General features: G+C 31.3%; 1 protein-coding gene across 2 annotated transcripts in view; it reads left to right on the forward strand.

Moving 5' to 3' along the window:
* mRpL46 (mitochondrial ribosomal protein L46) overlaps positions 1 to 18,195 on the forward strand; it is a 378,489-nt gene that overhangs the window by 75,338 nt on the left and 284,956 nt on the right. For both annotated transcript variants that reach the window (XR_016293160.1, XM_089594387.1), the window contains exon 2: positions 5,372 to 5,698. Coding sequence is in view for 1 of the 2 variants with exons in the window: in XM_089594387.1 (XP_089450513.1) it covers positions 5,372 to 5,698 (327 nt within the window). In the remaining variant the exon portion in view is untranslated. The remainder of the gene's footprint in view (positions 1 to 5,371; positions 5,699 to 18,195) is intronic.

Genomic DNA, 18,195 nt, shown 5'->3' on the forward strand with positions numbered 1-18,195 from the left:
CTTAAACCAGAAGCCGTTGCCGAAGAAGTGAAATCGGAATCACAAGAATGGTATGATTTGCATGTGAAGGAAAGTCAGTATTTTTTGCAGGTATAACAATATATCTTTTTTTTCTCTTAATATTTATTTACTTACGTTTTTAATTTTTTATGAGTAAATAAATTTAATGTTATTGGTTTTTAACATTTTGATCCATAATTTATAAATTTCTTAATTGCAGATTTTTAAGTGCAATGATCAAAATTGTTGTGGAGACTGGAGGAGTAACATAAAAGATGTACTTCAATTAAGTGATGGGTTTTTACCATCTCCTTTCCCATTGCGCCGTACAGACGCGACGGCTTGCTTACCATTCCAACTCCACAAGATACACATGGTACTGACAGTTTCTGTGATTTGTTTTTGAGGGGATTGGTCGGTCCTAAATCTACAACAGACAATGGGATGCCTGTCCCGCATGATTTTTATTGTCCATCAATAAACAAAGAAATCATTGGTGAGTGCATTATTTTATTGCTTTATAATTCTTTTACTGTATAAATATAAATAAATATACTATATAAATATAAGGAAGAACCTGTCAACTTTTTGGCTTATACTGCGCGTCGAAAAAACAGAAATGTTTACACGTCAAAGAAGTTCATCGCCAGATGATCAAGGAAAAACAAAGTGTAAAGAGAGTGTTGACAAAAAGAGGAGGTGAATTTTTATGTGAACTTGATATGCTGGACCCAAAACTTGAGTGGTTTGATGAAGAAGACAATAAAGGAGAGAATTTAACTAGTAATTTAACAGAAAATAATCAAGAGACTGACTACACACTATCTGTTAAAGAAAATCGGTATGATTGGCTAGTTTCACCATTTACTGTTATGGACACATTAGGAGAATAAAGATTTTCTAAGATTATTTCTGTGGTTTCATCGTAGTTAAAGGAAATTTTATTTGGTTTTTAAAAAAAATTGAAGCAACGTAGATGTTTCGGGGAAAGGGGAGGAGGCAAAAATCCACGCATGGGGGCAGGGGGAGGGGGTTAAAAATGTCCAAAAATGAGGCTACATGATTTATGGACAGCCCCATGTGGTAAGGATATTGTCGTATTACCCGTATTACGACAGTATCAAACATATACTAAAATGTATGAGTTATCATAAATATCCTACTACTACGAGTCAGAGTCATGTCAGTGTCTGGTAGGTGTTTTTCGCCTACCAAGTATTTCTTCCAAGAATGCAAAATAGCGCATGCGGAAAAACATTATTGTGCTTCATAAGTCTGTGTATATATTCTTGCTTTGTTGATACTCTTTTGTAGGTTACAACATTATGTATTGACTTTTTAGTACATCGGATTGTATTTATGATATGCACTTATTACGATATCTTATAATTAAAATTTAGTAAATAAAAAAGAAGATTTACGTTTGCTCATAACCAACAACCCCTCACGCAGAGAAAGAAAGGAATAACGTACGATGATCTACTGTCAAATGTGTACATATATGTACTATGTATATTAAGAGGCGACTTTAACGTACTGCTCACTCTGCGCATGACATTGATTTTTGAGGCTATCGTTGGTAGGCGAGAAACACCTACCACAGCCACTGGATACGCATGCTGTTGTCATGAGACAAACATACTTAGCATGAATTTTTTCGTGACTAATGTGAGGCTAGAAATTTCAATTACTAGACTGGCGTAAAAACTAACTGATCTGACAGTAATATAATCTAATAAGTTAATTACTTGATGTTAAAAATCGTGGTAGAGGATTTTCAACGAAAAAGGTCTTTCAGTGTGGGAGATCTACCTTTCAGCTGTCATGTATAATCTGCTCTAACTCTGATTCGCATGTATAGCAGTTGGCCATTGTAGTCTTACAAGCTCTCTTACGCCCTTTCTTTCACTAAATTTTCGTGATTTTAATTTTAAACTTGTGAGGTTCATGATTTTTTGCCTGTGGAAAAGAGTCGATTAAAAAATTTTTAATAACAAAAATGAGCAGAACTACGATCCAAAAATGGAGACAAACACATACGGAACAGAAATTTACCTTTCAGATTAACACTTGTAAAATGAATTTGCTAAAATAACTTTGGCTTTAATTTTATTTTTCGTGACAATTGTAATTTTCATCTTGTATTTTTGTCATTTCCGCGGAAAATTTTACTTATCATGAAATTTTTGAGAATAACTTTTTTTAACCATGGAATCTGTAAAAATAAATAAAACTATTGTATTTGGGAGGTAAAAATACATCAAAATATGTATTTGGACCATCGAAATATTTTGTTTGACAGCTCCTATGTCAAAAGATAGATTTTTGGATTTTTACCGTGTCATACCCAAAAGAACTTCCAGTGCTTTGTGACACGTAAAGAAACGGTTGAATCGGATTCAACCAAGTTTTTTCATGACTTGTTAGGTGTAATAACGGCATTTATGCTATTAAGCAACTAAATAAAAAAATTTTAAAAATTTAACGTCCACACTAGTGCTTATTGATAGTACCTAACGACAGCCCTCAAATGTGATTGGAAAAACCTATTGACAGTTTTCTGATGCTTTGAATTAGTATTGTTAATAGTATAACTGCTTTTGCTACATTTTTAAAAAATTATATATCTTTCATATCGACCTGCAGAATCTAAATATTTTTATAAGTTGAAATTACCCCGTTAAGCAAATGAATTTTCTCTTTTTATTAACAAACTAATTAAGTATTTTAAATAACTCTCATGTTTCGAAAAGTAAATTATCTGATTAATAAATAAAAATAAATTACTCAAGGATCGAAATGCTATTTGAACTTTTTGGTAACAAAATTGTTATGTAGTTACAAACCTCATCTAGAAATTTAAAACAATCAAAAAATTTTTAAAAATCTGTTTTTTAGATCATTTCTTAATTTTATTTAATGATGAAAATGTTAGCATCTTTTAATTTGCATTAGATAGACGTTGATGATTGGACGCTTTTTTCCGGTAGCACACAGATCTTTGTATCTGAGATTATTTAACTTGAAAATTCGACAACTTAACAACTTTGGTAAATGAGTGACTCTGCTCTTCTAGATCATTTTCGGTGTCCATACTATTATATGCCAGCTATTAAACAAAGTGTTGATTGGTGAATTTTTTTAGCCGTACCAAAATCAACACATTTATTTTAATTTCGGATAGTCAAACATTTTGTATCTCGTCTTGTGTCTTAAACTGGATTTAATGGTGTATATTATATGACACAAAGAATGTAAGATGAACACTAATTTTAGCATTATATGCATTAAAAACTTGTAGCAAAACTCCTTACATAATTTTTACTAAACACACAACAGTTGGAATACAATTAAGTTTATAATGTTTTTTAATGACTTAAAAGTTAAATAAATCAATACAAGTAAAATGCTATGTAACAACTACCTCAAGACTTCATAGTAATGTCAATCGAACAAGAGTCATAGTTTTCGCTTTAAATACTCAAAAATCAGGATGTCGTTTAAAATAAATATTAAAACTGTTATAAATTACACTATTTATGTTATAAAAAGATTTATTATTTCTACATACAACACTTTTTTCTAAATCCATACCCTTAGTTATAAGTAATTGAAACTACTATGTGTCAAATAAAAAAAGATACATTAAGTCTCTGTAAGAATCTTTACTTGAAATTCACAGATTTATGAAAATACAGAAACTGCTTTAATTTTTGTATCAGTATGTAGTATGTTGTCAATGTAATAACGGCTAGGTTAATATTAGAAACGTAAATACAAGCCGGAAAAATGAAACATGTATATGAAACCAATGTTCTTGTATAGTTGGATTAATGTTTACTTTACTGGTAATAATCATGTTTGATATTACACGCAAAAAAAATTAGGAAAATCTTCTATTTTTATAGGTCAAAACTGCTTTTCTATGATTTGTAGATATTTTTCTACAAGAAAATAGGAGATACTCCAGTTTTTTAAAAGAAATATTCCGTGTGACCTTTGTAACTAAGATCCCTACTACTCCAACGTCAAGTCTGCTTACTTTAAGTTTAATAAAAGGAAGATAACGCAAGCACGTATAATATAAGATTTTTTTCAAGTTATAAAAATAGTGTTCAATGGATTTCGTTCTCAACAAGCTAAAAGTATGGGGACTAGAGGAGTTTAGTTTCATTTTGAATGGTAATAATAAATAAATTACTTTATATTTGCATACAGAGTGAGTTTAGGGATACCCATATAAATGCGTCTCAGCTGTAAGTATTTAAGAGTCAAAAACCAAAAAATGTGGACACTTTTTCTACTTTACACAAATAAGACGGTTAAAATTCATAACGACGCAGCTCATCACTGAAAATCATTAAAAAATTATGAATTTTCGAATGCTTAGTCCATATCTATGAGTTGGGCTGGTAAGACTTGGAATCTCTTTAGTAGTTTAACTGTCCCATTATTCATGAAGTCTTGATTTTCCAGCTTTTACATGAATTAAGATCTCAAGTATGAGAGCATATCTAATGAAAGCTGATGCATTCATATTATATGTTAACCAAGAAATATAATTGAAAAAAAGTTGTTTTTTTTAACTTTGATTTTAAAAGTTGATGGCTGTGTTGTTTAAACTTATTTAATATGAATAGTTGTTCATTGATAATTCAGAATTATAAGCGTTGGATAAATCAAAATCACTAATAGAAACATTTGCTAACTCCTACTAGGTAAATTGACTTTCTGACTTTAGCAGTAATCTTACTGATAGAAAATATGAGTTTCTCCTTTTTTTACTTAGAATACATTTATCTATGATTTATCAAAATTTTTTTTACGCGTACATATACAAGTTCTGTAAACTGATGACGACATTACCAAAAGCTGTGAAGTTTTGTATTCATATTTTAAATATTATACTCAAGAAAAATAAAAAATTGTGTACTTGATCGATTTGGTTTTTTTTCTGATTTTTCTTACAGCAATTACTGCTAAGTGAGCTAAGATTATGGTTATTACAGCTATCCCAATCACTATGCTAATCACTTATGTTACTAATTACTACATTGCACGCGTTGGCACGATTGTGTTCTTAGGTATTACTGTATTACTCACGTAAGTCTATGTAATTACACGATACTATGACACATACTTATTTCTACTACTAACTTGCAACAAGCGTTTAGGTCCCCCAATGTGTTTCATAACTAAAAAAAATGTTTGATTACTTTTAAAAAAAAAACACATTTTTTTCTGGTGTAAGAAATAAAAATTAAATGAATAGTCTAAAATCAATTGTTTTTTTCATGTAATGGTAATATAACAAGTTTATAAATGTTAACTACAAAGTATAACTATTCTCTAAGCTTATCGATTTTTACAGAAAGTTATTGCCTAAACAAGCGTTTTTTTTCTACCCATGACGGAGAGTTAATAAAAAATTTGAGTGTTGCTATTTATATTGAACGTCATCCAGTGATAAATTGTTCAATGAGTAGCTTAGAAATTAATACATCTTGTGTGCGTCACGAACATCAACTGATTAATAGTTTAAAATCAAATTACGAAGTAAAAAAAGGAAAGGAAACAGGAAATTCAAAAGAATCTTTAGAAATTTATGAAGATAACTTTGATACATTTTTCAAAAGTTCTATAAAGGATCTACACGAATGGAATCACAGAGAACTCAATAGCTTCAAAAATTTTTCTGGTAAACTAAATTATATTTTTGCATGTGAAAATTATTTTTTGTTATATATTTTGACACTTGCTGTACAACTTGTCGTTTCATCTGCTAGACATAACATCAACATTAATCTTTTATAATAATGCTAGACAAACACCCTTTTTCGCTTTACTTTTATCACTTTGTAATGATCAAACTCTTCAATCGGTACCTTAAGCAGGATTATTTGTTTTTGTGTGCGAGTCTGTGTGTTTTTGCAATTATATTCGCCATGCCAAGGAAGTTCAACGTCTGATGCAATTCACACTTGGTGTCCCCATTATGTAGCATGGAGAGTATAAAAATAAAAATTAATAGATAAGAGAATAAAAAACGGAACTGCTTCGTCCTCGATCGCTAGCTGAAACTCATTAGTGTGGCGTGTTAAAAATTTTTCCACAGAAGAACATGACTAACACTTGCACAGATGCTCATTGTTACAACACTTGATTATTTCTGAAATGTTAAGCAAGGGTCATTCTTTTTCTATTGTTCTATAAATGTACTTATTATAAAAAAATTTTAAAAAAAACGAAAACCATAAGTTAATTCATGCATAACAACTTTTTTTTATCCTCTTGGAATATTTATAAAAAAGTCTTATCGGTTTTTCTATGAACGAATAACGGACTTTTATGACGGACAACGTAACTTGTTGATTTTCGAAAGTTAGCTACATTCACACTTAAATAAATAGGAAAATAATGTATTAATTATTTCAGGGCTGGGTTGCTGTGTTCGATATTTTTAAATAAACACTGAGTAGTTTTGTTTTTCAAATGATAGAAAAAATAAACAGTCTCAAAAGTAGCAGCTACTACTTCTGTGATTTGTACTTGCTATCACAATACTTCCTTTATTTTTTGTAGAAAACCGTGTTTTAAGATAAGTTAATGTAAAAAGATAGACAATAACAAATAGCTCAATATGATTTCATACAGCCAAATGTAATTGGTTTTTGAATTGGACAAGGAATTACTCTAGGGATTCTACTATACCAATTGTCTCATTAGTGTCAGCAAAGAAAAGTAACAAGATCTTGTTTCCAATGATTTCTTGATTATTGCCTGCTGACTATTGACTTAAGGTGGTTCTTCACGATGGTGCCGTATCAAAGCGACACGGGACCCTGTGGTTTTCTAATTTTCGATTAGCTTATTATTTGCAACATAAAATATGTTTTACTGGCACTTGACTATAATATCATTGCATTTACGTACAAATAAACAAGCTCATAAAGTCAGAGTAAGAGTTACAAAAAAATTTTTTTTTGATGCAAGGTTCTGAAAATGGCATGTACGCTCCTACTCAAGCAGACGTTGCCGCAGTTTACACGGCAGACATTTCGTTTACGATTAAATATCGTATACTAATTCCCTGATCAGCCCAAACTTTTGTTATATTATTAGAAAGCTGAAAAGTTCTTCTTTCACTACAAACTTTTTCTATTACGATCTTAAGTCTACTTTACGAGATATTACATGATATCGTAGTATGGAAAAGTAACCTACATAAGAATACATGTTAAAAGTGCATTTTTTGACTGACTTGTTTTCAAAAATTTGCCTGATAAAGGGACTTAAAATTTTAAGAGAAGATGCCTTATAACTTTAATAACAATCCCTTCAAGTTTCCCTGTAAGTTTAAGTAAATGGGTTAGGTGAAGAACCACCTTAATGGGATATAAACCAGTGACTAGTCAAGAGTTACTGAAATACATGCGAAAAGACGTGGTTATTAACCTTAATGAAAAGACTTACATTGTTGATGCTTTTATACCTAGACTATGCCACAATTTTTCTCTGTTACCTTGCTCCTTTTTTTTTCTTTCTCGATATGAGGTCGTGATTTGACTCAAACTATCTTAACACATATCTTGCAATGATCAAGCATTAGGATCAGCACTTTACGTACATTCACTCTATTCACATCTTTAATAATTACACTGTATCATTTTTTTCCTCTGTCTTTACCATTTGTATGATTGTACAGGCCGATCCCTGCTTGAATATGCAATCTAGTTTGTTTTTTACTTAAAAATTTTTTCCGAGTAATGCAGACTAGCGAACGCTGAAACTAGTTTTGCTACTATATAATACATTTTATAACGACCCCAACTTTTTTAGCAAGTAAATACTTCCTTAAGTGACAGAAAATTTTACGTGAAGAAATACGAAAGGGATACACAATAATCGTTTCCTTTTCCTACTACGAGATGATGCTACCTCATTCCAAGAAAGTGTATCTCTAGCCAACGCAGTGATGATGACAAGGTAAGATTTCTGGCTTTACAAGACCATACCTCCTGTGCCGTGGAGTTCAGTCCATGGTCAGACTGGCGTAAATGCAAGTACCTTTAGCCATAGACAGACTAATCTTAGGGCCTGAAGAATCCGGTCAAATCGGCTCCCCTAGCGAATTGAGCATATAATTCGGAGATCGAAGTCGAAATTCGTGTCTTTACTACGTATGCCCCCATTTTTTAAATGAAAGTAAGTATAAAAATTTAATAATACAAATGTTTGAAGTAACAATTTTTATAAGCTATATTTTCTACCATTAAATCGCATAAAAAAAGGCTATGGGTAAGTTGTACACTCATCAAGGTTTTCACCCATTCAACCACTGCCACTTATAAAATTTGTTTTCCACATCTGTCGATACAAAAATATTTTGTGTCTGACACCGGTTTTTTCTGTGTGAGCAGCAAATTAAACAGTGTAAAACCAAAAATATTCGAGCCAGGCATGGTAAATTTTCATACCAAATAAAATGAAAAAAAGATTTGATAAGTAACACTACTTGAATCGGTAGAAATCTCTCTCCGTATGTATGCCAGTAAGTCAGTGTAAAATTCTGACGGCCGAGCAACTTGATAAAATATCCAATTCTAACAAATATTCAAACAATCTTTTGTCTAAGTTGTGTATATGCTAACGACCAAGAAATCAATCTACCTCAAAAACTTATAACAGAATTCCAGTAAATTTATGACTTAGCTATGTGTACCACTTGCTGTAAATGCTAACAGCTTAAGAACTGACTAAACTTGATTTGTTTTTTTTTTTTTTTTTTTTTTTTTTTTTTTTTTTTTTTTTTTTTTTTTTTTTTTTCACAATTAACCCTGTTTTCACTATAGTGGCCCTACTGTAATACTTTCTATGGTATTCTCAGGGTATTGCTCAGCTAAAGCTCAATTCGAATATAACAAACTTCTGGTTACGCCTTCTTTGACCTAAAATTACAACTATTCGATTTATATAAGATTTAGTGCATTTTAATATAAATTACAGAGCCAAGAATACTTTCGAATGAATAAGAAAGACACGTCTTAGGCTGATATAGCATTTTTATTAAAATAATGCATGAGATTTTGCTAATCATTATTAGCCTCTTTAATATTCTTTTTAAGATTACTTTTGTAATTTTTCTAACGTTAATTACGTTGAAATATTCGATATTTAGCGTAAGCTGGTTTTGGACATAATTTTTAACAAAAGGAAGCAATTCTTGACATCGTTAGTTATTATGTAAACTTAAGATAGCATCATATGTGTGTATTTCTTCAAGTGTTGATAAGTGGGATTGTCAAAGAGTTTTCGCATCTTCTTATTCTAAATTTTGTTCTACACACTGTTTAAGTAATAATTTAACACTAAGTTTTGTATAAAAAAAATGCAGCAACCCTTCAGAGTGTCAGGAAATTGCTACTTGAATCCATGGACAATGCCAAGCTTCAAATTTGTCATATATTCCAAGGGGCGTGTAATTTTCAGTTCCAAATTTTGCAGCTGCTGATTGAAAAGAACTGTCAAAAATAACATATTAATACGAGTCTTGTGAATACAGTGCACATCAAAGTAGTAATAATAGTTAGTCGAACCTAGAAAGTGATTTTGAGTAAAAAGATGTGTCAAGAACATGTTTTGTCATGTCTTATGACGTTCTGATAAAATGATACAGCTGAAAGGGGTTAGGTGCTGGTAGCGTAAACACCCACGTGCAAAAATTAGTTAATTAAAAATCACACTTGCAATTAAATCAAATTAAAAATCGTTTTGGGCTACGAGAATAAAAAAAAATAAAAATAAGTCCTTACTTATTATAGGAAAGCAATGTGTATGTATATTTTGAAGATATCAATATTTGTTTTTTTATAATTGGTATTTTTCATCGAAATTTTTTACACTGATTTATTGCCTTATCGATGTTGAAATTTTTAACATCAAAGTCCGGTAATCAGTATACGCTCATCTATTAAACTTAACTGCCAGTTGTGATACGTTTTATGGAGAGACGGTGAAAACTAATTAAATTTGTCTTTTTAAGCTGTTTTGATTTTCTCATCGAGCCAATTAGTATTGTATTTGCGTGTAATGTCTTCTGACCCTGGTCAATTTTTCAGAGTCTTAGCGTCAAATAGTTAACAATACTTGCAACATAGGTTTTATCAGGAATAGTGTTTTTCATTGCTGAAGAGACTTTCTAAAATACAAAAAACAGGTTAACTTCGCAACATTTTTAATAACTAATATTTTTGCACTCAATGTCCACAAGTTTCTAAAAATTTTCACAAAATTTTTTAACAATTTACGTTTAGCCTTGGTATTTCTAAAGTAGTAATCAATTTAGATATTTGAATAATTATATTTTAACTTCGAATAGTCTAATAACTTGTTTAATAAACTGTGATTAAAGTTTATATTAGGTTCATTTTTTACATCTATGAATGAAACAATAATTGCTGCTATATAATTATTTTGTATTATAGCAAATTTTTAGTCGGCAGGCAAGCATGAGACGACTCAAGCCAGTGAGAACTCTCCTGTTCTTTAAACTGTAGTATTATAGAATCTATAATACTAGAGTTTAAAATATACAATTAAAAGAATCTATATATAAGATAAAAGAATCTATAATACTAGAGTTTAAAAAATAGGAGAGTTCTCACTGGCTTGAGTGATCTAATGCTTGCCTGCTGACTAAACATTTTTAGTTCGAGGCTCTACTTTGTCATTGTTTCGAGGGTAACTCTGATATATTCCATACAATCCTATCGTTGTGATAAGCTCTTCGTCAGTATGGTTTTATGCTTACTGTACCATCTGAAGTAAAGGAAACCTAGCTCAGTGGTATAATACTGGCGTAACAGTATCGTCAAAGTAGTTATAACAAAACAGTACCTTGAGTTATTTGTTCACGATTATACAGACTCAAAATACTAAACAATCTAGATTCAGCGTGGTAAAACGGAATAACTCTTTAAGTGACCCAAGAGCAACCTAATACTAACACAACAAGTTGTAAGAGCTGAGCTTATATATAACTGAAACGTCTGAATAATTAAAATCATTCCCTCTTATGCGTTGTTTATGGTCAAACAGTGGTCAATTTCGTAGGGATTTTCGTTGAAGGATCTTGGGTGAGCATATTCAAATTTACAAACTGTTGTAGTGTGTATATATTATTTTATTTTTGCTACGTTTCGTCCGAGTTTCTCGGACCTCATCAGGCAACTAAAAATTAACACATATGCACATATAGAATCATAAAACAAAAAAAGAGGGATTTTACAGAGAACGGACGCACAACTTAAAATTACCTGATGGAGATTAAACTTAAAACATTAAATAGTAGCCGAATGTAACTCGTGTGAAACAGACGGCAGTCAGCACCCTACTGATCTAGTATACGCACTATGTAGAATGAACGAATGCAAAAATAATACGAATACGAAGCAATAAGGAAGAGAGAGTTATGTGTACAATACATTATTGAGAAGACGTTATGAATATTTGTATACCGAATATATATATATGATAAAAAGGTAGTATAACTAAAATTGTCTGTACTGATCAAAATTATTTTTCTAAGTTTCTTATTTTCAAAAAAATTGGATTATATATTTTACTGAGATATTAGATATCTTCGTGTTTGTTGATAGTATTTTTTTTTAAATTGATGTGAATCATTTCTGAATAAATACGTTTTTTGTAAATAGATTCTTTGTCAAGAATTTTAACATTTTTTCAATCAAACTTGTGTTTATGACACTGCATGTGCTTATTTATTACGGATTCTGGATCAGATTCACGTTTATGTTCATTTATTCTCTCTTCTGCTTCCCTTTTGGTCTCTCGAACATATTTTGCAGGACAATTTTCGCAACTTATTTGATACACAACGCCCGTATTTTTAAGGGTCGGCGTGGAATCTTTACCCAACTAAATTTATTGAAACTTCTCGACACTTTTGGTATTGTTATTAAATTATAATTTTTATACAAATGACTAAATTTTGAAAATATTTTTTGGTTGATGAAAGGAATGGTTATTGTATTATAGTTTATTTGTGGTGTGTGATTTGTCTGTGAGTTATTATTGTTATTGCTTGTGTTGTTATTGTTGGTATTGTTGTTGTGGATGTTGTTGTTCTTAAGTTTGAAGTATCGAGATTTTATCAACTTTTCGAAAAAACTTGGAGGATAAGAATTCTTACGCAATATTCCTCTTACAACATCAAGGTTAGATGTGTGAAATCTACGATGAGACAAGAGAACGGCTCTGTCTACTAAGTTATAAACCACGTTTCTCCTTAAAGATATTGGGTGATTAGATTTAAAATTTAAGAAACGACCCGAGGCCGAAGGCTTGGAAAACCAATTTGTAATGATTTTATTGTCTTCTATTGTTAATGTAATGTCTAAAAAATTGATGCTACTGTTTATAGAAAGTTCATGTGTGAAATTCAAAAATTGATTGTAGTTATTAAAAACCTGTAATACTTTATCTATTTGGTCGGACTTTAAACACATTATAGTGTCATCCACATATCTGTAATAAGAAAGTGGTTCAATGTTGAAATCTTTTTTTAATAAATCCAAGCAGTCGACCTCCAGGTCGTTCATAACCATATCAGCAAACATTGGTGACACAGGAGAGCCCATCGGTGTGCCAAACGTCTGCTGATAGAACTTATAGTTGAAAGAAAAGAATATATTGTTAAAGAGGAATTTGACGCAGTCTCTTATCTCATCAAAGGGCACACTACACCGCTGTCGCAAACCAACTACCCGTTTGTTCAAGCTTTTCAAAACTAGATCGCATGGCACGCACGTAAACAGGGATGTAACGTCAAGTGAGATTAAGGTGTAATCATCTGGTACTATTACATTTTTCATTAAGGTAATAAATTGAAAACTATTGTTAATGTGTGATTTTGGAACTGAAATATTGTTTTTTTTTTTTTTTTTTTTTTTTTTTTTTTTTTTTTTTTTTTTTTTTTTTTAGTTATACCACCTTTTCATCATATATATATATATTCGGTATACAAATATTCATAACGTCTTCTCAATAATGTATTGTACACATAACTCTCTCTTCCTTATTGCTTCGTATTCGTATTATTTTTGCGTTCGTTCATTCTACATAGTGCGGATACTAGATCAGTAGGGTGCTGACTGCCGTCTGTTTCACACGAGTTACATTCGGCTACTATTTAATGTTTTAAGTTTAATCTCCATCAGGTAATTTTAAGTTGTGCGTCCGTTCTCTGTAAAACCCCCCTTTTTTTGTTTTATGATTCTATATGTGCATATGTGTTAATTTTTAGTTGCCTGATAAGGTCCGAGAAACTTGGACGAAACGTAGCAAAAATAAAATAATTTATACACACTACAACAGTTTGTATATTTGAATATGCTCACCCAAGATCCTTCAACGAAAATCCCTACATAATTTTACGTGAGCGAATTAAGATAATTTCTATACCTAGTGGTCAATTTCATTAATATTTCTTATCGATATTTGCAATATCTATGTATTTGAAGCTGATGTATTCATGCGTAATATCGATATTTTTTCCTAGTACCGGGCATCTTTCCTGCTAATGTTATGACCGGACTTGTTTAGCGTATGGTCTTAACTGTTTTATTTAAGTGTCATTCGTGGGTCTCTTAGGATTCAGCTCGTAAGCTTCATTCGTTTTTAATTAAACAATAATCTTTATTTGAATAATATGGGTGATTTTAATTAATGTATTTCTTTATTGAAGCGATTTGATAATAGTTTGTTCTATTAAATACAATTTACTCGGGTCACTTTAACAAAGTTTGGCGTTAATTTTATTACTGATAAATAACTTACATCTATCACTGATTGTTGTTACTGCTGCTTCGGAGTTCTCTAATGCTTCGTGCGGTAACCTTCAGTGTTTCCTTAAACTACACGAATGAGTTCGTGGCCAGTAGGATGTTGCGCTTTCTGCTTTCTTTGCTATCGCCAAAACCACTTTCGGTGGGCCTCCTTCGCTGTACCTCGCTCCTTAGTGTAGTCCGATACTATTGATGTTCTCGATACGCACTCAAGTTGCCTCAGCCAACCCGTTATGCCTTACGTGTATAAGGTACTCACGAGTCCCGAAAGTCAAGAGTTGAATAAAACTTTAGAGGACAGGTGACAGACATAAAGAGAGCTATTTTTCCTCTTGATAGTGCGTTTTTATAGCATCAGAGCGAGTAAAAGAGGCTTTTGCTTTTGGTTAAATTAGGTCAACCAATGAGCGATGTTCTTGCAGACTGCGTTGACAGCAAAACAGTAGGCTTGCACGATGATTTTACATGTAATGATTTCACATATTAGGAAATAACAATACAACAGTACCAATCGCATTATTCTGACAAGTGCGATTGAGTTTTTTGGGTCAGTGATGTTGAAAGCTCGCATCAGCAATATAAGAACGCTAAATACAAGTTTAATTGTGACAGAAAGTTTACAAATTTCGAAATTAATCCTGCTGGGGATTTTACAATCAATTTTGAGCATTATTGAGTAATGTGTGAATTACAAATTTTAAATTAGTATGCATTATCGGAATGAAACAATTAGTGAGCAAGTAACTATTTATTTATACATAAAATACGATTTATGCATTCATACATACATGCATTCACACATACATGCATTTCTACAACGAGGTTAGCCGTATTCTATGTCAGCATGTTATGAAGCATTCACCTTAAAGCTAATACACACACTCGCACACATAAACGACGTACGAGCTCCTTTTGTCATATGAGCTTGCTTTATATTCACAATACATCTTATCTAATTTTTATGGACGGATACCTTTTAGTTATAATATAATTCGTATCAACTTCGGATGTAACACCTCCCTTCTTAGATTGTTGCCGCCCCCCGGCAACTACAGATCGATCGATCGAGATTCACACGAGCTACGAGCTGATGAGACGAATTATGACAACAGATGTAAATTTCTCTTTTTTTTTTTAAATGATTAATCAATCATTTTACACTCTTGCTTTCATCGTGTGAAGCAGTGTAGGTATCAAGTTGTTAAATGAACATGCGTGTGTTAGGTATTAATTATGCTGTTTGTTAGTCCTATATATTTTTGTTTTGTTAGTGAAATGATTGAAGTATTTTATTTATGGTGTAGGTAGAATGTTTTCCAGTAATATGCAGTGAATATACTGGAGATAACGTTTGCTAATACTGTAGAATTGTAGTTTAGCATTACCGAAAAGAAGGTAAAGGAAGAGAAGAGGTGCGATGTGATTAAATTTTTATTGCTGATTTCCTTGTAGACTTTCTTGGCTTGAGATCGAACATTTAAAATTTTTGGAAATCAAATATAATATTAATAATGTATAGTTACTGAATTCGTGAGTAAAATATTTTATTATGTATATATATTTTTCTGTCGAATCTTTCTGCTACGTTAGTTCTTTTTACCTGGGTGGAACGAAAGCAAGTTTTCATTACGTCAGTACTTTAGTAGACTAGTTACTGAAGTGTTATATTCCGTTGATGATTGATCATGTATATATATATATATATATATATGTAAGTATGTATGTAAGTATGTATGTATTTTTACACCGTTTTATTGGTCAGATATTTTATAAATGAATAGTGACCTTGTATCGGCAAATAATCATCTATTGTTCTGTCGGGAATTGGTGGTGCTGGATTTTTACAATTTTTCGTCTTTTTTCCGGAGTATTATGTTGCGTTATAAAAATTTGAGGCTCATTTGATCTACTCGATTAAGCTCTATATACAAATTGTGGTAAATTAGTGGATTTCTTTTTTAATTTTAAAATGCATCTTAATGAAATTGAGGCAATAACTCATGTAACAATTAAATTTACTATTAGGCTTCCAAAAATTATTGCTGTATTTCGATAGTTTACTTATTTTTTCATAGCTTTACCCTCTAAGGTTTCCTCTGTTCTAGTTAACGCTATTGCATCATTTGACTCTGCCCGTTTATTTATTTTAGTTTTTTCCTCCTCTTGTAGATCAAGAGTAAAGTCATTGTTGCCGATTTTGATTGTTTTAATGTCAGGGAAGTTCAATAAATTTGCTAAACTGTAGGGAAGCTCTAATGTATTGTAGTAAGTCTCTGCCAGTTCTAGTGTTGTAACTCCATAAAGGGTGTAGCCGGGAGCATGAGCAATACAATTACTGTTGATCGTTAGTATTCCCGTGCAGTGTAATTTTATTTTAGTTGGTTGTTTAATTTAAGGATAACTTCCACAAAATACTTGTATTGTGGTAGTATTTTTTGCGGACTGTAACCATTGTTTGGTGGTTTTTAGTCTTATCCAATAAATTTCTGTTGACTTATATAATGCTATTTGACGAAATTTTATTGCGTTTGTTGATGGGTTTATAAATAAAGAGGATTCACAAGGATTATTTATATTATCTTTAAAAATGGGCATATCTAGTCGGCAATATAAAATCTTTTTATCTTGAATGCAATTATTTAAGAATTTTTCATCGGTTAGGAAATAATTTTGAAGATTATTGCTTACGTTCAGGTTACTATGGCGGAGATTAATACTGACATATCCTTTTAAATCTAAGAGTAAATTTCTTGGAACTGGAATCAAGTGCATGGCATAATTATTGAATTGTTTTTCACCTATAAGCAGAAAACTAAGTTTAACTGCTTATCTACCTTTTATTATTTCTGCGTTTGTTGTGGACAGTGCGTGCAGGCGTTCAAGTGTTACGGTTGAATCGTCCCATGGTAGCGTATGCTCTTTTTCGTATGAATTATATTCATTACAAATTGATAGTAGTTCGTTTTGTATCAATAGTGGATATAGGTGTCCTTGTGACGTTCTTTCCACTGCACTGATAAGCGTGTTGTAAGAATTTAGCATAAAAAAAAGGATTTTTCGAAAGAGTTAGTCCATTCTAATATTTCTATTTTATACTTAATTTTTCTATTATTATTATCTTATCGGCATGCTTCTTTGATTAAACTTTCCAAATTTTTTTATAACTTTTTTATAATGTTTTCCATTTTTTCTAATTTTATATATAATTTTTTAAGATTTTAGCGTACAAAATGAGTCTGTAGCGCTTCTAAATATAATATTGTTTTTGTAGAGTTGTAAAGATTATTTATGTCTGAATTTATTTTATCTCGATCATCCGCATCCATAGATCCGAAAAATCTTTTCGAAATCCACCCCACAAATTCTAGCGGTGCTCGTTTCATTATTATGTGGTTAGGAACAACTGTTACTATATTGCTGGAGTTAGTTTTTTTACGATGTATTTGTATTTTAGGTGCAAAAAATAGCTTTAAATCTTTGTATGTTGGTTTTGTTAATCGAATCATATTGATTAACGTGTATCTAAGTATTGAATTTTTGCATTCTTGATTTTTAAGTTCTTTAGTACACTGTTTAAAGACTGTATCAAGCTGTTCATGGTATAGTCCAGTTTGGTATTTAACGCTACGAAAATCTAACGTTATAGTAACGTGTCATTTGGTACGAATTAGTCTGTTACGGCTTCGTTAGTGTATACGAAATACATACCTGGATTATTTACTAAATGCATGTTGTCGTAAGGTTTTGCAGGTATCTTTTCCTTGTTTTTTATCATATCAGGCCTTAGCGTTAGCGAAAGCAGAAAGGCAATGTTTTTACTCAACAAATTGATCAGATCAATCTGCAACAACAAAATAACTAAATTTTTTTTTTATTGGTAGCTGCGTTTTACTGTATCAATATGTTTGTTAATTATTCTTTTGTTTCCTAATTTTAATACGACGTTATTATTACTATGTGGTTTTTAATTTTGGAGATTTGGTTGTAAAATCTATCTAATTTTTGTTTCCGCAATTTTTTAAGCCCATAAACTGTAATTGTAACTTTCAAGTTATGTGGCTTTGACTTATTATCATAACGTGTTTTTGTATATTGTTATAATATTTTAAGTCTGTAACGAGCTATTTCTTGTTTTGTACGTAAACAGCGGGTAAGGTCACTGGCATATGAGCTGTATGTTTCTAATTTGAATTTGTCTGAAAGTTGATTTTGGGAACATGCCTGTCTACCAAAGACAAGTTCGAAAGTTATAAGGGCTGTTGCTGAATGAACTGAAGTATTATACTCATGCATTGCAAAAGGAACCATTTTATCCCAATCATTTTTGTTT

Source organism: Copidosoma floridanum, unplaced genomic scaffold, assembly GCF_036245765.1.
Source record: "Copidosoma floridanum isolate Cflo_tuat_1 unplaced genomic scaffold, Cflo_Japanese_pri ptg000021l, whole genome shotgun sequence".
In the NCBI taxonomy this organism is placed as follows: Eukaryota; Metazoa; Arthropoda; class Insecta; order Hymenoptera; family Encyrtidae; genus Copidosoma; species Copidosoma floridanum.